Source organism: Poecilia formosa, unplaced genomic scaffold, assembly GCF_000485575.1.
Source record: "Poecilia formosa unplaced genomic scaffold, Poecilia_formosa-5.1.2 Scaffold175, whole genome shotgun sequence".
Taxonomy (NCBI): domain Eukaryota; kingdom Metazoa; phylum Chordata; class Actinopteri; order Cyprinodontiformes; family Poeciliidae; genus Poecilia; species Poecilia formosa.
In genome coordinates, this window is record NW_006800114.1 from 919,263 (window position 1) to 939,672 (window position 20,410).

The 20,410-nt window shown below is 38.8% G+C and overlaps 1 protein-coding gene across 4 annotated transcripts in view; it reads left to right on the plus strand.

Moving 5' to 3' along the window:
- The window catches only part of xirp2a (xin actin binding repeat containing 2a), a 58,061-nt gene that overhangs the window by 24,430 nt on the left and 13,221 nt on the right, over positions 1-20,410 (plus strand). For 3 of the 4 annotated variants that reach the window (XM_016678156.1, XM_016678157.1, XM_016678158.1), the window contains exons 3-4: positions 12,259-12,383; positions 17,414-17,551. In XM_016678156.1, coding sequence (XP_016533642.1) covers positions 12,259-12,383; positions 17,414-17,551 — 263 coding nt within the window. Of the gene's footprint in view, positions 1-7,565; positions 7,747-12,258; positions 12,384-17,413; positions 17,552-20,410 lie in introns of those variants that run through there. The other variant, XM_016678159.1, reaches the window with a different exon arrangement.

Below are 20,410 nucleotides of genomic sequence, written 5' to 3' on the forward strand. Positions count from 1 at the left end.
TACTATTGTTCAGTTCATTTTAAGACTAATTTTTTTGGTTATTTAAAAGTTTAAAAACAATCCGTGTGTTATTGATCCATCCGAAAATAAAGAAGTAGCACAAACTCCATGTGAAAGTATTGAAACTTTCAGTAAAAATAAAATCTCTTCACACTTTACATTATATGTGTTACATGGTACTCAGTGTATTAACATTACCTCTTTAACCTGCGGAGTTCCACTAGGCTCGGTCCTCAGTCCATTATTTTTTTTCCAAAATTTTCTTTTTTTTTTTTTGACAGGAAGTGTATCTTACTAATTATTCTCTTATCATTCAGTCTCATTCTGACATTTCTTGTCCATTCTTTAATTCTTCATGACTTAGGTAGACTATCTACTCGTTAACTCTTTACCTCTTGCATAGCAAATCCCACTCAAATTCCAACTAGAGTCAGTCAGGCACTCGTTTTATTTTACTTAGTCAAGTCTCATGTTTGTAATCTTTCCTTTTGGATAATTTAAATCTATTTCTCATTCATGTTTCTCCCTTTTATAGGAAGCTTCTACATTGGTCTTTATATTAATTCGTCTATACGGTGACAGCCATGAAGTCTAGAAAAGTCTCAAAAATGTCTTATATTTTTCAACTCTGGATAAGTATGGAAAAATTGCAATTTTACTTTTATTTTTTAATTAAATGTTTTTCTGTCAATTTGCTGCGGGATTCTAAAATTTTGCCCCTTCACACTTTGGATGTTGACCCCCTGACTGACACATAGAATATAAAATTCAGTGTTATTTCCCTACTTTTTGAGGGCTTTAAGCAAATTCAGGAAGAACTCAGCCTTTGGTTCCTGTTTTGGGTCTGGTTAAAATGTCAAAGCGTTCCAACAGCTGTGAGCAGGAATTTATTTACAATCAGAATAGAGATACCAGTAAAGAATTAAAATCTACCATAAGATTATATCAGTTAGTATAACTTATTCTAGCTGACTCTTTGGATGCCTTCGAAAAGCAGCTAGAACCTTTTATTGTACCACATATTTCCCTTAAATTTCCATTTATTGAGCTGTAGCTCATTTTCTCTGCTTGTGATTATGTGTATTTGACAATCATACAAACACAATTTGCGTACTCTTTTCCAATTTTTTCAGGACTGGTAACTTTGTGAGAGCTATCCTACTGAAAGATTGGATCTAATATTGGGTCTGAGCGCTGTGATTGCATCATGGTTACACTGTTCCGTCAGCCGAGCCCTCGGGATGGTTAATGCAATGTTTCGTGCCATTTGTTCTGGGAGATAAACATTTGGCGGAAAGCAGCTGTTTGAAAAACTGGATTGTTCATTTCCAGATAAGGCTCTGCCTCGCTGGTATTTTTTTCTTTTCTTTTTTTTTTTTCTGACAATCCGGACGCTCCCTTGACGCTGCAATTCCAATTGTGGCAGAGAACCAGTACAGTAGCTACCTCCGCTTTATTTTCTGCCTTTGGCAGATAACATAAAAAACACAGATGGGGTTCAGGCAAGGTACCTCCATTCCTGTAACCTAACAGGTTAGCACATCACAGAGTGGGGACTGCCTTTGTTTATGTCCATCTGTGTATAAAAAAACAGCAAAACGTTCAAGAACACAAACACTTTTCTCTAAACTCCACTTGATTTGGATCTAGAATCTTGACTTTTGAGTAAATGATTAATTTGGTCACTTCTGGGATACCGTACTGGATGCAAATGACTGGCACATCATGTAGAGGTTTTCTGTTATGCTTCTTACCAGTTTGTGAAGTAAAATGAATTAGAAGCTTTTTACAGGAAGTAAACCACAGACCTCAGCTCTGATAGAAATACACTGGATGGGAAGGGTGTGTTTGATTTGGGAACCAGGAAATCTTGTGGCTGTTGCTGGTTTATATCAACCTGTTTATGTCTGTTGTAGCATCACAATGGTGACGACATGGAATTTTCCAAAACTGCTGTCCTTATTGACTTTAAGTGGTTTGAGAACAAAATGGCCCTAATTTACCTAGACACTTTTGGTCCTTCAAAATAAAAGCATCTCATGTTTCATTCATTCAGAAATTTAATAATATCAGTTGTTTGCCTGTTTCGTAAATTTATACATTGACTTTGCTGTTAATCTATGGACTTATTCATTAAAGTATTAGTGAGCATTTCTACACTCTAACTTTATTTTATGGACCTTTAAAAAGCTTTTTATAAATGAATGACTATTCTTTATTAATCCTCTGGGAGGGAATTGACATTTCAATACATCCAAAGAACAAATAACAAGCAACATAAGAACTGGCTAGCCAGATGCCTGAGGCTGCAGCCATAGGAGGCGTTGCCCTTTCATCAGATGCCTTGATAGAATAGGGAGACAGTAAAATGTTATAGTTCTTGGTCATTTCATCCTTAAAACACAACATAATCCTTGGTTTATTTATTTATGTATTTATTTATTTTTTGTTTATCAGTAATCAAGGGTTTGCAGTGAGATCTCCTAAATGTTTTGGCTCAATACAGCAACTTGTAGCTTTTTGTGTCTGATATATCGGGAGAGTTTTTGATTAAAAGCTCACCAATAAAATCCAAATCAGCAGCTTTCAACCCAAAATAGTATCTGCTAGTTGTATGATGAATTTTCAAGAGTCACAAGTTTAACTTTTTTTTTTTTTTTTAGATTAGAGGAATAAGACATCAAAAAAAAAAAAATATATATATATATATATATTTTTGATATAAAAGAAATTGCAAGCTGAGCTCATAGTCTGCCCTGAATTAAGAAGTCTTCCTGCTGCAAGGAAACTTAAATATTTCCTTTTAAGCCACCAGGACTGTGCTCTAAAAGAGAAATTAAGTTATGGGGTGAGCTGCAGGCCTTGCTGAGCGCAGGATATAATTTCTGTTTTAATTACCACTATGGAGGGAACTTAAAAATCTTCTCACATGAATCTTGCAGACTGCAGCTCCAAAATGTGCCAACTATAGACAAGATATATTCCTCATGTTAAAGTGCGCGCCGCTGTGGCAATCCACATTTCCACAGAGTGCTCAGTGTGAATAAATAACAAGTGTCACTATAAATAATCACATAACTTTGAATGTAAAATGACTTGGGACTTTAATAACAAAGTTAACATTATTTTCACTAGCAGAGAAGAACTGTTTGCTTGTTGATCAGGATATTTCACACTTCAAAACAATTCAAGTACAGAAGTTAGCGATGCACGATATATCGATGGTATCGATCGACATCAATAACCAGTTTGTTTTCTCCATTTTGTTACTTTATATTATAGGTGTTTCATGATCAACAATGCTATTGTGTTCAATACAGTTTCCTCTAACATCATGTCTCTATCCTGTGGGGTTCCACTAGGCTCATTCCTCAGTCCATTGTTTTTCTCCTAAATGTTCTTTTTTTTAAAATAATACAATTCATTTTTCATTATCTTTTTAAATACAGCAGGTGGTGGAGGTGGTGGGGAATATATATAACATATAATGGCTTTTCAAAATGGCGCTCTCTCCCGTGGCCACCAGAGTTTTTCAGGGAGGTCACTACATTAGGAAAAAAAACACAAAGCGTAAGAAATAACTGCACGCATTTCAACAACTTCACCAAGCCTATGCTAGAGACAAAATGGATAGATATTTAGTTGCTCAATCTACAGTGAGTGAGGAGGCAGAGTCTGGGTCAAACCAAATAAAAAAAGAAGGAACAATAACCTTGATTATTCTAAATGTTTCGCGATTTGTGTAGAAAAACCAGCTATGCTACCTGAATTGAACCCCAGTTTGGAAGCCCTTTTTGAAAACACAGAACACGTTTAGGACCTACAGGTGTTGCATCTCTCCAACTGTGGGCCAAGCATCATCTCTCTGAGTTGTTAAGTAGAAAATAACATCATATAAACACTCTTGGAGGTGAAAGGTCAGACCTCGGCTGTTTTAGTGCTCGACCGTGTTCTCCAGGTAGCAACAAACTTTGTTTTAGACGCATTGTGGGATGAAAATGAAATAAGAGCAACGCGATAGTCGAGGGTGAGGATGTGAAATGATTTGTTGACGGGCCTTAATCCCGCGCCTGAACACGCGCTCATAAATTCACCCACACATACAGATACTAATGATATTTATACATGCTGGCTGATGTCCTTATCACCTGGGATCCATCAGGCCTGCATCTAAAATTAGAGCTCGCTGATGATCCCCGGCGTTGTCCTGACTGAGCGACAACTTTCGTCGCGCCCGGCGAGCCGACAGCGAAGACGCCGCGTAATCTCTGCCAGCCGGAGTGACTGACAGCAGGAGAAAAAGGATCCGAGAGGAACAGAACTGCCTCCTTCAAATCCGCGGCGCTTAAATAAAGCACAAGCGTGGAGTAACTGCACTTTAAACAGATGCAAAGCTCACTTCCAAATCTCTGCGCTGCGGCTCCTTCGTAGCGGGCGTCCTTGTTTACACGCACTCTGCTCGCGTTCCACCAGAATAACAGCGTGATGCCGTGGCGGGCTTTTGTGGCACCGTGTAAATCTAAATGTGTTTATTTTTTTCATTCAGAAGTTATGTATTTTTTTTTATCTCTATATATCCAGGAAGGAGGTAGTGCTAAATAATAAGCTTTTTTTCCTGTGTTTGAATTGTGACAGTTGGAGACAGATTTGCCCAAATGGCTGTTTTTGTTTTGATTAATCTCCTGCCAGATTGGCCTGCCAAACGATGATGTCTTTTTAATATGGATCTCGTGGAAAAAAAAACAAAGATTTTCTGGCTGTTAATTTCAGACATGATCCACTTAGAGGATATTACGAGATGCAAACGATCCCGTAACGCATGAACGTTTAGAAATTGAAAATCGACGATGTTGTGTGTCTGTTTGAGAGCGGACATGTTGACTTTACCTGAGAAACTTTACCTGAGAACATGAAACAACGATTGGACGCTGGAGTAAAACCTGTTGTCATGGGTACAATGAAAAGCCAGCACTTTATCACTGGGTAGAACATTTAGCTTTACAAACAAGCGGCAAGTGTGTGAATATCCTCTTTGACGTGTTAAAAAAAGAAAAAAAATGCCTTCACAGAAGATTAGGGCTAAAAAAAACATTTTCAACATCATGTTCTGTGAATGATGAACTTTGAAACATGACAAATACAGACTGTAGTCCTCAAATGTGGATTAAGCATAGAGGGGTTTCAGTTGTCTTATTGTTGATTAAATAAAACTGTTAGAGTCTTTCTGCTAGTCTTGAGGCATTATTACTGTCTCACAATCTGAAAATGATTTAACCAGGGAAAAGCAGTTTCACATTTTAGTTCGGATCATATCAGTTTCGCTGTGAGAACAGTCAGCGTTTCACATTCAACATGCAAATCTCAGTCAATCTTTGATTTCTCTGAGATGTTCTGGAAAATCTGAATCTCCGCATCTTAATTTGAGGATCCACACGAGCCCTTTCATGAGACGTTCTCTGAGTGTTTGCTTTCCACTTTGGGAAACTGCAGATCCATGCGCAATTTCAGCGGGATTATCGACGGATAATCTCGACGGCTCGGCACCCACGCTTTTCTCTCCTCGCTGTGCCGCCTTCCGGTGTGGCCTTCTGGGGAAACGCGGTGCCTCTGAGGTTAAATGGTCAAGATCGGAGTTTAATATACAGAACATATGAACACAAAGTGAAATTTTCGGAGAAATCTCTCCAGATAGAAAGAAAAAAAAAGCTGAAAGAAAATAAATAGACTGCACCCAAGGAGGAGGACCCGTGTTGTTGCTGTTTGCTTTAGGGCAATGCGTCTAAGTCAGTATTTCCCAAGCTGGAGAACTCAAAAAATACTGTCAGAAATAGTTTCTTTTCTCTACCCTTCCACCAGAGGCCTTCCACTGAATACCCTCCCATTGTATTAGCTGCAGTGCTTTTCTATCTGAAGAGATGTCTTTGAAATTGGCTCAAAGATCTCTTGAGGCCAGACGTAGAGGGAACAGATTTGTCCTCACGATTCGTCAGAATATTTTTAAACCATTGAAATCGCTCAAGGTTGAGCAGGTTTCGTAAGCAGTGTTTACTCAATCGAGCCCATGTGGCTGTAGATTTTCAAAGATCTGAGCTAGCTCACGTCAGAATAATTATTGTCGAAGTACCAGGCACAGCCAGGTTTTAGCTAATACCTTTATCGGTAAATCAGTGGCTAGCATGATTGTACTGATTCCCAACATAAATAAATAACCTGTTTAGGTTCTGGTAGCAATCCTTTCTTACTCAAAGCAACAGATGACAAAAATAATCTGATTCCTTGACATAACATTATGAAAATACATCTCTAGGAATGTCCGTTTTTGGTTTCCATACCAGTGAATGTAGCTAGCATAATTCTACATCTCCTCCACTGTTTAAATCCCCAAATCACATTTTTCAGTTTGTTCTGTTTGTTTTTAGGTTGATGTTTACAATTCAGCCGTTAAGTTGTGAGAAAAAATAGTGCAAGTTGTTCTGTTTTGTATTGATCTACGTTAGTCACGAATGGTTACGCAAACTGTCGGGTTAATTTAATTCGATGTCGTTCAGTTCAGAGCTGACATTAAAACATTTACCTCCCAATCCGCTAGCAGCTGCTGTTTCCGACATTCCCACCAATTCTTTTCCCAGCAAATCTTGCAGTCGCATTCTTATAATTAGATTCTCCAACTAAGAGTTCAATAGCAGGATCGATACCAGTCCTGCATCTGCATCATAACTCCAAATTAGCCTACTGTAGCAAAGGAAAAGGAAAAAAAAAGAACATTCAGTCTGGTTCTTAGAAACACTACAGCTTTCATATATTTGTCCTGTAAGAGTTTTTCAGTGATTTGTACACAGAAACCTATTCTAGACAAGCACTAGAAGTCCCTGTTGTTGGCAAATCAAGAACAGGCAGTTCTACTTATGGCAAACTGAATCATACAGGAGTTATTCTGACCTTCTGCAGCTTTTATTTTACTTTTGAGAAAAGGGTTCAGTCAGCTTTGATAGTGTGGTAGGTTAATATCCTTAATATCCCTAAATTAAATTCAGCATAACCCAGTCACCTAACTAAAGTCTACTTGTTAAGATGCATGATTGAAAGGAAACGGGTATTTGCCCACAAAAGGCTAAAATATTTTTAGCTTTAATTTTCTTTTTTAAACTATGCTCTGTCTTTAAATGGTCTTTAAATAAACTACACTGTGTGTGGTCAATCACATAAAATATATTGAAGTACCATTGACCATGAATACCTTCTGGTAGGGTGTACGCTCAGTTCTGATTTCCAGCCAACTAACAGGAAGACGTTACGAATGTCAAATGTCTTCCCGTTTTGCCCATCTATAAATGAGAGCTACACTAAGTGTGAGTGTTTTTCTGGCTCATGTAGTGGGAGATTCATATCTATAAGACTACCATGACATAAGGTCAAAGGAATGTAGGGTACCTCTAGGGTTGGCACTAAAAAAGTAAGCCCACCTCCACTTGACTTACCCTCTCCCAGAAGTCCATCCCATTTTTTTTTTTTTTTTTAAGAGGGGAGCTTCTAAAATAAAGTCAGCTGTCACCAGACGCCCGGGTCCCACTCACTGAGCTGCACTGTTGGAGCTGGTCTCCAACACACACTTTCTTTCTTTCCTTTGTTTTTGGGTTTGGGTGAAGGGTGCTAACTAATCCCGTTTGGGTATTTTTCTGTACAACCCAAGGCCCTCTTCTTCTCTATTGGATTCTATAACTATTTCCCTTAAAGAACATCTTGAAGGTAAGTGACTTGAACAGCCTCCCCAGAGAATGAAGAGTCTGATGTACTGCCCCTGTTCAACATGACTCAAAATTGGTGGAAAAAGATTTTTTTTTTTTAGCTCGTGTCCATGATGCCACAAGGATTTGTGTGTTATCATAAAACATACATGGGTCTTTTCGTGTTCCCTTCCGTGAGCAATTCCCAGCAGCAACCCTGATCTGGAATATTCTGAAAGCACATCGAATCAGAGACAAAGTGCTAAGCCGGCATGAGGAAGTGCTTGAGGACAATTCACTCTCCTTGTAAAGAAGTTATTTTGATAAATTTGACAGCTTAATTATTGTGCCTGTTTTACTTTGCCGGTGAGATAGAAATCACCCTCCGTAGGCTGACATTTCAATTAGTGTAGCTCTCTTTGCTTTCCTGTCAAACCTCAGCAGGCAAAAGGTTTGGCCAGTAAGTACTGAACAGAAAATTGCGTTGCCAGAGGCTTTTATTGTGAGGATGGGGGACACAAGAAGGGTGGGTGGGAACGCCTCTGTGATTTGTCTATGGCCTCTGCCTGTTGCAGATCTATGGTCCTTGAACTTTCTTTGTGCTGCCAAGTCGTGTTGCCTCTCAGGTCCTTTAAACACTGAAATCGCTATCACATGTCGAGTCTCTTGGCGTGGTGGATCCCCTTTTTCACTCTTCACCTTTTGCCTCAGCACTAGCCGAGTCGAGAGTGGAGCGACTCTCAATCGGTCCCTGTAGAGGAGCCGTCCGCGTGGAGGCAGGGCCTAGAGGTCAGCAGGCCTTAGCTAAGCTCAATATAGCCGCCAAGTCATGTACGCTGTCAGCAGTGAGGCCTCCCTTGTTGACTCGTCGTGGCCTTCCCCCGCTTCCATTACCCTCTCAGCCAGTGTTATTACCTTTGTTGTGGTGCTGAAGTGTTTGGTCTGAAGGGAATATAAATCTGAAAAGAAAAAACTAGTCAGTCTGAGTCTGTTGCTCCTAAAATCGAGTGAATTTACGCTGTAAGAACTAAATTTGGTGTAAAAATACAAAATAGCTACCATTGAAATTCTGTAATTTCAATAGAGGGCATGCAAAGAATGAATATAGCAACTCAGTTCAAGGTTTAGAGAGTTGTTGAGAAAGCATTGTTGTGTCCCGCTTTGTATGATATTTCTACGGCACTTCATTAGCCGTCCACAGATTATTGTCCCAGAAGTCTTGGGGATAATCAAGATGTTTTCGGCAAATGTGACACAGGTCTTTGTTACTGTTGGTCAGGCATAGCCTTGGTCAGGCATAGTTTTTAGCCTTGGACCTCCCCCATGAACACCATTTCTGGTCTCTTTCTTGTTGTTGAGTGATGAAAATACCTTACCCTAAATATTGTGAGATCTCCGGTGCTTTAGGAGTTGTTCTTGGTGATTTTAGACCTCTTGGATGATTCGTCAAAGTGAGCTCTTGGAGTCGTTTTAATTAGTCGAACACTCTTCCATGTTTTCTCTGTTGTTGGATAACGGTTCTCACTACGGTCCCAAAGCCTCAGATATTACCTTTCACAATCACAGATGACTGTTTGTCATTTGTTCTTGGATTTTATTCAATTGCTTTCTGAGACCGTTTAGCCTACCTCATGCTGTTATCCAGGTTGTATTAGTGATTCTTCAGGTCTGATGCTGTTCACTACTGCATTTGCAAAATAAAACAAAAAACAAAAAAACTTAATTAAAGTATTTTATAGTTTACCAAGGCAAGCAATGACTTTGTCATTGATAGTGTTTTTGCTTAATGAATAAAATCTTCAATAAAACCCACAGAATATGGTAGACATTTACAAAAATTATTTGAAAAAACAAAAAATAGAAGAAATCGGCAAGAGTTCAAATACTTTTTCATGCTTTCACATTCGTTTTAACATAACCCCATAACCAAAATCGTCTAAATGGAAGTATTTAACTAACTTATTTGATTTAGCAGCTTTAAGAAGTTGGTAGTTGTTTAACTGTCTTAAACTTTAACAAATTTCACTCTAAAAAATTGATTAAAATCTACACTAAAGAAACTGTATGTAAATTGTTAACCCAATTTAATTGGCTACAGTCCAATAGTACGCAAAATAAAAAAGAAATCCAACCGATTTAAAGACAAATCCTGCAAAAAAAAACCTGAACCCAGAGACTTTGCCCTCATTACCTTGAGGTACATTATGCATAATGCAGCCTGTATTACGGATAACGAAGCGTGAGTCGGCGCCAGAACTAATTAGTTCTCACAATGGATACGGTGAATAGCTTAAAATCCTAACGGAAGATATCCCTAATCTCTGCGTTCACTTCTTCGTCTCCACATATGTACTCCTCCACACACCCCCTCCCCATGAAACTGCCTGTTACGGGGGAACATGACGCTGCAGACAGAGCCGGTTTATAAAAAGGCTGGGTTTATTTTTCTCTTCCAGTCACCCCCCCACACCCTCCTCCACTCCCTCCCTCAACCCCCGAAAGCCTGCTTACCTCAACTCTGTGGTATGGCGGCTCTGCATATGACTTATCATTCTGAAAAGCCGGAGATAACCGAAGGGCTGTTGTCATTGCACGCAGACTTTTAAACCTTCACGTGGCTGACCCGTGCTTCAGAGCCGCAGACCATGACGCGAACATTTATCCCAGGTGATAAATGAGGGAATCATCCTTGTGCTTCTGTCATCAAGCCGTTATTAGGATGCGCCACAGCCTCAGGTGTAGGATTTCTGACTCATATTTATAGGATTTAGCGGATGCTGCTATCTTCAACGGTCTATCTTTGCCCCCGTTCCCCTTGACTACTTTGCCAAAAGTAGCAAAAAAGCTATAAGCAGTGCAATGGGATGTTTTCTTAACACGTGGCATCCAGATGAAATCGGAGAAACCCTGAGGCACCTTGAAGTCTCCTAATGTCTCTCCTTGTACCTCTACATTTTGTCCACAGACTGCAATTTTAGCAGAACAGAGGAAGTTTATTGTTGTAGTTTAAGCTGGCCTCTGACGTTTGTTGGAGAACCTCGTTAAAAACAAAAGAACTCTGTTTAGGAAAATTCACAAGTAATGTGTAAAACTGATAGACTTGGAGCTATAATTGCATCGCAATGCGGTTATTAAAAAGTATTGACCCAGGAAGCTAACTACATATAAAAACCACACAGTTTAAGATTTTTATTGGAAAAAAAATGGTACATTTTACCATTAAGATTTTTATTAGTAAAATATTTTGCATTGTCCTCTATTTGGAGAAATGTTTTAATTTGTTTAATTAATTTACCGTTAATCCACTGTTTTGTCAACATAAAAATTCAGATATGTTACATAAACAGGCAGATTTCTTGATAATTACAGTTGAGGTATTTTATGTATTTGCTTGTTTTTCCATTGAAATATGGACACGTCGTCTGACCATTACCAGTACGGTAACGGTCAGACACTGTAAATCTAAATCGCATTCCTCCCACATCATGAATCTGCCACCCTCATGCTTTTCAGTAAGGATGGTACATTCAGGGTAGATCAAAAAAGTTTTGTTTTCTTTAAATTTGAACAGGGCGACCTCTTCTTCATTGTTTTGATTTTTCTTTTTTCCTATCTATTACTGACAAAGCAAAGAAGGATTCTGCCTGCTCTTTCTGATCTTTCCGTCTCTGGGGACATAAAACTCCTCCCTTTTTTCTTTCTTTTTTTCTTCAACCAGAAAACATACATGTGCGTGGAAAAAAGAAAACATGTAAAACCTCAAAACAAAACAAGGAGGAGGATTTCAGCGAGTCAAAAGGTTACGGGGCGAGTACATGAAGAAGACGAATCGTTTCTATTTAGGGTCGTCTTTCATCCCGGGGAAGCTGCTGCTCAGAGCGAGATAACATGCCAAGAGCTGAAAGGTTGGGTGTGGGCGGAGGCTGAGCCTTAACAGAGGCTCCTCTGGAGCCTAATGATGCTTTGTAGCTCAAAAAGTCAAATGTAGAATCAACACTTTTGTCTAATTGGCTGTCCGCGGGGATGTTCGGAACCGCAAAAAGAAAGACGGATTGTTCTTTTTTATTTTCTCCATTTTCCTCTACATATCTCTTGCTCTGTTTGTTGAATGTGGAGCATTGAAAGTTAGAGGATGTCTTCATCAAATTCAGGTTTCAAACAAAAGGCATATCCTTTTATTTTTCTTCTTCACATGGAGTTTTAGAAATCTTGATGATTTAGTAAGGACGCTGCTCTTTTTTTTTAGGTAAAAAAAAATCTATTCCATCGATTCAGCTTGTTGTAGTTTATTAAAAAATAAAAGGCCCTTTTGTACAAAATTATCCCCGAAGACCAATTACTAAATGGCAAGCTCCTCCACAGCTTTCCCTGATGTGCCAAAAGAGTAATGAGTAGGTAGCAAATATCAGCAAACCCCTTGAGGAGACTTATCCAGCGGTCGTGTTAAGTCTAACTTCCCTTTGATTGCCCTATGAAGAGCGTATATTAGTCTAGAGGTATTGTACTTTTTTTAATGTTCTGCATGTTTGTGTAGCCGCAGGTAGAGCCGGGTCTTCAGAGGAGAACCAGGAGGCCGAGCCGGTGTCGGTGAAAGAGCGGCTGGCGATGTATCAGGCGGCCGTGTCCAGCAAGGAGAGCGGCGGCGCTTCCTCCACGGCAGTAAGACGAGAACTTCAACTTGTATGTAACTGGAGACGGAGACGGGCCGGCGGCACACGGGCTCAGTGTCTCATCCTAATGGGAGTTTTTTTTAATTAGATAAAAGTAAAGAAATGAAGAGAGATAAGTTCAAGTCAACTTGCGTACGGGCCTTCACTCACCTGGCCTTCTGTTATGGTTTTACCAAATAAAACAAGTTGGACTCACAACTTTGTCTGAAATGGGATCTAAAAAAATCAGTTTAAGCTGGCTGGTCATCACATGTCGGACACAAAAGTTTAATTTTTTGCCAAGCGTTGTCATTTATAAGTCCAGCTTTCCGGCACCATTACCTCCCCATACGTGCCCCGTATTTAATTGTTGTATGGGTTTTAGATCAGGGTTGGCCTTTATCGTATCGTTTATCGTGATACATTTCTTACCATATTTTGATCTATCATACGGCTTTCTTTATTGTCGAGAATATTTTTACTATTTTCTCCACTGTTTAACAAATACAAAAGAAAATATGACTAAATGCATCTACAGTGCTCATTTTAGGGAAACAAATAAATCTCACTTCTTTATGTGACTGGTTTCATAAAGCTGCATATAATGGAGATATTTTCCAAGAGCATATATTTGTGTTGGTGGGGCTATAATTGATGTCGTGCAGTTATTACCTCAAAAAGAAGCAATAAAAAGTTTGTCTCATTGTTATCATAATAATACCACAAAATATCCTGATAAAACTTTAAGTCCATATCACCAACTTCCAGTTTCAGGGCAGTCCTGGAAGTAATCATGTGACAAATTTGTATTATGGGGCGTCATTTGCTGATTTGTGTTTGCTTATCAAATAAAATCCCATGAAAATCTGGTGAAATTTGTGGTCATAAATTTACAAAATTGAGTATTTCTACAGGGAGTGAGTTGCAAATATGAGCCTTGAGCGTCTTGTAAGTGGCTCTCAGCTTCACTCCCTCATGAGACTTTGCCCCCCGATTTTCTAAACCGAGATAACGTCGCCTGCCGTCTCCTCTCAATGTGCTGCTGACTGCTCAGAAACACTCCGAGCTGCTTTTAAAAAATCTGAACCCTTAGCGACGTGAGGGAATTTAGAGAAATTCTGCCTCACTGCATTTAATCTCGACGAGATAAAATGCACAAACTCACACAATGAATATTGATCCAGTGACGCCAAATCATAATGAAGCATTTTCAAAACACAACTTGTTGCACAGGATTTAATTGGCGCCCACTAAAAACAAATTACTTGGAGTAAAATGCATTTTTCTCAACAGAGCAGGGATTTTGTTTTGTTTTTGCGTATGTTTTTTTGCCTTCCCTGCTCCCCTCGCTGCTGCGTTTTAAACCCCCCGAAGGGCGAGGTTAGAAGTTTCAAGTACATCGTTTTAGTTAGACACATGGAATCCACTCTTAGCAAGATAACAGCCTGGAAGGGTCCAGATGTCGATTATTTTAAGGAGGAAGTGGATAAACGTATTTCTGAACTGTAACTTGGCAGTTCGTGCTGTTAAACCACTCTATCCTTTCTCTGTTTCTGAGGAATTTTGAAAGACAGTCCTCCCCCACTTTTCAATAAAAGCAGAACTTCACACATTAGTTCCCCTTCATCTGAGTGCACCAACGACGGAAAATAAAATTCTGAATATTGACATCATTATTTATTGTCAAGGACGAGAAAATAATCCTCGGTGACTTTTAGAGCCTCCGTGCTCTAAACTCGTAATAATTCAACAGCATGAACCGACAAGGTCAGGCAGAAATAAGGCCACACTTTTCTGAATTTAAGTTTTTCTTTGAAGAAAACTTCTGCTTTTGGTTTTTTATAACCCAGTTTAAATGTTTTTGCGGAGCCGTTGCATTAGCTTCAGCAACATGTAAAAGGAAACATCTAGTACTTCCCCATCAAAACTTCCTGTGTCTGTTGATCTGATGATTATAAGGTATCATCTGACCTCACAGGTGTGTTTATAGATGTCAAACTTCCACCTTTTTGGAGGCAGCTGCTATGTTTCCTGGACTTGTGAACTATAAAATACCTCTAAAGTCCTGTTGATAAAGTGTAGAAATGTAAATAAATCAGAATTTTACTTTCTAAATAAAATATGTTCTGAATATTCTGAATGAATTTAGACATTGTAAAGAAAAGTGGGTTGCTGCGGTGGGCACACATCTGCTAATCTGCTAATATCAGAGCTAATTTTTCATTTAGCTAACTTTGAAAACACTTCATATACGTAGCTGCCCCTAAATTAATCTTTGAGGATTGTAACTTTGAGTCTGACATCTGTGTTGACGTTTTGGTCATTGACTGCTGACAATTCTTCAATCAGTTTGATGTTTATATTCATGCTTTTATTTTGAAGTCGGTGCAGCAGTTCTACTTCCTGTCCCCATGTTCTCTTCTCTCTCTCTCTGTCTCTTTCTCTTTTTAGCTTTATTTCAAACAAGAAACATACGAGAACAAAACAAAACTTGGACACTAGAGTACAAGATAGATGTGTAATATTTCAGGTCATTATAGAACATGTAAATAATTATGTCAACATTAAACTGGTGAATGAGGATAGCAGTCTTTAAAGAGCCCATGTAATTTGAACTGAAGTATTAGCTCCTGCTAAATACCGTGCTAATGTAATGTTTTAGGGGTTAGTGGCACTAGTGTTTACAATTAACGCTTCAGGGCTAGCACAGCTAACATTTTAGTTAGCACCACTGCTGGGTTGCGCAGGTGTCTTGTGAGAGCTATTTCTGCTAATGCTAACACTGGAAATAGAAGACACAGTTTAAAGAGCAGGTCCAGGCACGGCACACAAAGTATCATCTAAAACTTCCTCCTCGAGTGACTTGTTGCTTTTTTTAAATGCCTGTTGCGCAAAAAGGGTATTTTAAATAACGGCCCAGAAATCCAATGCACTTGTAAATTTAAACTGAGCAGATAAGCTCTGCTCTTCTGGGAAAGCATCTTCTGGAAGGAGTCGCTGATAAACGCTCTCTGAATTGCTGGTAGAGGACGTTAGCGCGGCGGCGCTGCTACCTCTATGGCCTCAGCTGAGCCTGACATTAAAGCATGTGGAGCCTACAGACAGCTGAGTGTTGATGTTGGTAATCTATATGTGTCTGAGGGGTGTTTGGAGGGGCACGTGTGAATACTAGTGGGGGTCAGGAAAGTAGAATGTCTTTGGATTTACGCTTTCTACCGAAAACAGCTGCTGTCTGCACATCTGAGTGTAATATTCTGCATCTCTAAATATGGCAGCGCTTTTGATTAGCATGTTTATATTAATGTGCAGTAGGGGACAAGTTCATACTAATTAATCTAATGTTTCTGTTAATCGAGTGAGTAGGAAAAACAAAAAATTGGGTTATTAAACGTATTCATGAATTTTCCATTAAAAGAATAGTTCAGGACTTCTAAAGTGGGGTTCTGTGAAATGACTATGAACAGTTAAAAGGTCAAATATTTATTATTATTTATAATCCAGTCAGCTGGCTAAATTACAAGAAAGACAAATTCTGATGTTGGAAGTCCATATCCTGTGACAGCTAGAATAAAAATCACTTTCTTTCACCAGTAACTCTAATTTTTCTCTGTTATTATTGATAAACAGCACATATATATATATAATATTCTGCACAAAAAGTTCTACCATATTTAGTGGCTTTTATTCTTTACTTCTGCTTTAGTACATGGAGCATCTATGTTAAAATAAACTTCTAATTCTTTTCTCACTAGGTGACATTAAGTTGAACTAAACGTTTCTTGATTTAGGTCAGTCATGACTATCAAAAATAATTTTTTACTTGCTAAATGCCACAGTAAGGATTGAGAGAAGATTGAGAGAATTTCCTCAGCAAGTTTTCTAAAATTGCCTTGTACAATTTGGGTCAAACATTTTGGCTCTCGGGTCAGTTTGCTGGAATTTTGGCCCATTCCTCTTGACAAAACGGCTGGAACTGGGTCAGGTTTCCTCTGGGACTCACATCAAGTCTTAAGTTCTTGTCTACTTTTAGAGACGCTAAGGGTGACAGTACGTACATGACAGTAATCTCCTCTGAAGCACCCCCCCGCCCCGTTCTGTATTAAAACATTTATAACATGGACACTCTGTTTTGTAACACCTCCACTCTCCTGTAATGCACAAATAAAGAAGTCGCATTTGTTTTTTTGTATAAAAAAACGACACTAAGATGTCTGAAAGAACATATAAACCATGTATTAATTCACAAATATATTCATAAAGAGGTGAGACGTTTCATAGAAAGTCTCATGTATATTACACTTTCTTTATGCCGTATGCAGAAGCCTGCACATAAATATTCTATTAGGGCTGTAATTGACTATACCAAAAGGAGATTATTGTATCAAGTAGAGTGCATTATTGCCCAAGTCACATGGGGAAAGGATTTCTTCTTCCATACCAAACCCGTCTTCAGCTCTTTGGCTCTAACGCCGTCCTTACAAAGTTTTCACATTTTCTGGCTTTATCCTACATATGACATGCTATAATAAACTAAAAGGAGGCGTTTTAAAGTATGTTCGTGCTATAAAATGAATAATTTAGCGAAGGGTGTTCTCCTGTGTTCCTCTGGTGCGGAAATAATGTCGATAAAGTAAATCTATTAAAAATGAAAGCCTGTTGTAGTTTAGGTTAAGCTCATTTTTAATGTAGTTTAATAGATCAAGGCTTTGATGTTGCCCTGTCATACATTCAAGGCGGTGATGAAAGAAGGCGAATGTTTTATACCACAGCCTCATCTAATCAACAGAACATGTTTGCCTCCTCACAAGTTTGCATTGTTGTAACCAAAGTAACTACAAAACGCTTAAACGATTTATCAATGGGAGGGGGGGAGCTATCCAAATTAACCTTTCAATGTGTAAAAAAATATCTTATTAGCTCTGATCTGAAACATTAAAGTGGGACAAAACATGGAAAACCAGAAAACATCTGGAGGTATCTCAGACTGTTGGTTTTAACTCTGTTTTTGTGGGTAATCCTGGTGTCTTCGTCTGCTGATAGGTGATGGATGAGTCTGAGGCCTGCTCACTGCCTGGCGGTCTGGCCACTGTGAAGAGGCAGTTTGAGAGCCACGAGTTCAGCTCTTCATCCTCCCAGTCCACCGTCACCCAGTACCATGTTCAGAAGAGAACAGTCCAGGTGAGATTTGAACCATCTTCCATCTCTGCGTTTGTGTTTCATAACCGTAGGACGGTTGTGTTCCATTTATGTCCGACAGCGTTAATCAGAAATTACTGACAATTCACAACTTCGAGACACTAAATATTCATGCTGGTCCTATACAGTTGTTGCATGATAGCAAAATTTTCACCTCTCATCCTAAAACGCATGCATTATTACACAAAACAGTTGTTATTCCTCCTTTACATCACACTATGATGTAGCATAAAATGCAGTTCATTTATTCATGGTTAGACCCTCGTAAAATGTATTTCTAGATACATTATTGTCCATTCCACAACAGGAAACGGTGTGAGTGAAACTTTACATATAGATTAAAGAAATCTCCACCACTTTGAAAACAGTTGAGGCAACATTTTGGTTACCCTGTGGGAAAAAAAGACAAGATGACAGAGTAACAGGCAGGATAGAAGTGATTTGTAAGCACTGTGATTCCCATGATTAGCCAATCTACAGCAAACATCTGCTTCAGATCTTCCAGAGTTTTTGAGTTTTATGATATCTTAAAAATTCTTGCAAATCAGCCTCAGAACTGCCTTTTAGTCAGAGTAGAGTAATTGATTAAATGGATTATTCAATTCTGGACAGTTTCAATCACTGACTGAATCTGACTGATACCTTTGAATGCACATAGATCAGATTTTCTTCAGATTTTCTATAAGTGAAGGCAAGTGTAAACACACAAAAAGACTGCATGCTAAATTGGAATCAAAATGTAACACAGGGAAGTTTCAGGGTTGTTAAATTTGACTTTTTTCCCAGTTCTTGTGCGCAAAAATCGGATCACATCAAAGTTGGATAAAATCGTCTCACATCTTATGAGAACCTGACATTCTAACAGCGATGGAGAGACTTTGAGATCCAGAATATGTGATATTATTACATGATGCAGAGCCTCCAGCATTTCCATAAACAGAAAATTGTGTTTTGATGATTGCAGGCGAAAGTGGGGCAATTTTTCTCCCTCCTCTTTCAAGCGAAGAAAACAAGAAAGACAGATCGCCGCTGTCCTTTCTCTGTTTAAAAGTGAAAGATATGAATGATTTACATTCGTCTCTTTATTAACAAATCTCGGCTGGTGTGGCGGAGGCCTTTCCAGCGGATCGACTCAAAGAGGGCACCTTGAACTTAGCTCGTCTGTGTGAATCTGTCATCCTGCACGTGAGCAACATGCCACAACGTGTCAGCGGCGGCCAGATTTTTTTTATTTTTTCTTTGTAGTGAAGTAAGGCCAGTTCGCCCCATTTGCTTATTCAGGCAAAGAGGCAGACCTGATTCGTCGAGTGCAAAAAGAACCTTTGCTGAATCGTGAATTTTACATCAGGGTCCACGAGGTGAACCGTCAGAACTCGTTTGATCAACTCGCCGCTTCTTTCGCAGCAACTTGGAAGCGCCTTTCCACAGGTGTGACATCCAGCCTCTGTTTTATAGCAGGATGGAAACGTAATGCGGTGCCAGTGGTTTGAGGAGAACAGGACACCCCCCCGACCCCACTCCCTCCACCAACGACCCTCCATGTATCTTTCATGTTAACAGCGTTCATACAAGCGGAAATACATTTCTCTTTCATCTCCTTCAAATTGCATGAATCTCAAAGGAGCAAACGTCTGATTCGGTTTTGTGCTGTTTTTTTTTGTAATCTACTGCCGTTTTTCCCCCCCAACACTGAAATCCTCCTTTGGCAGAATTCAAACTTAGCAAGCTCCCTTTGGAAGCATTGCGGTAATGGAAAAACATTTGTTAGCAGCCGCAGAAGGGGATTTTATTAAGCTTCCCCACAATATAAAAATTACTTACCCGCCCACTGTTTCTTCCAGTTCGCAGTCAGGAGGTGATAAAGCAGTGTTGGGTGCTTTTGTGTGTGCAGCCTTGTGTTCATCCTCACCGCTTTTGCTTTTATTTTTAATTTTTTTTGTCTCTGTTACTTCATAGGAAGTTATTTCTGCTGATTGGTCAAATGAAACCAGTCTTGTCTGTTTTCATTGTCTAAATCAGGTCACATCAGTAAAAAAATAGCATTTCTGTTTCGTGTTCCTCAAGGCTGTGTAGTCGGCCCTGTTCATTCCTCATTTGACATATTTAAACTTTTATAGAATATATGGCACTATGTTAATGACTGTCATAATCCAGCTAAGGATTTGCTTCATTAACCACTTGAGCATAACTCCAAACAGCTCATTTGAAATTGCTTTCATCCTGGTATCAAAACCTGAACTGAAGGTGACGACCGTGCAATTTTTTAGTGTTTAAATGTTTAAACAAGTCAATTCAGTAGAGTTAAGATGGTTCAAAATGCATTTCAGTTGAACAAATTAAAGAGCCAACATCAATCCTGTTATTTTTAAATGTAAAAACTCCTTTTAAAACTTAAATTGTAGCTTTAGGGCATCAAAAAAATATACATGTACCCCAAAATATCTCTGGCGGACTTTTTTCTTCCTCTTCCTCTTCAGTCCAGAGGTTGCTAATGGTCTTAATCATTCAATCTGTGGTTACAATTTCTCAAATAAATTGTAAGCACAATTTATTTCCTCATTAATTTCTCATTAATGTTACAAAAAAACTCGAGTTAGATCCAAAACGTACGTGCTTCTTGTATTTTATTGTATTTCATTTTTCTCTTTTAGTCATTTTACATATTTGAGACGTTACCAGACAAAATAAGAACACAAGAACACACTTTTCAATTACGATTTATTTTATTTTATTAAGTAGAAGAAACTATCTGAGCTAATTTGGCCCTAAGTGAAAGAATAAATTCTCTTCTTAAATTTTAAATTGCGAAGCTCTCAAAACGCCATTATCCACAGACAAAGA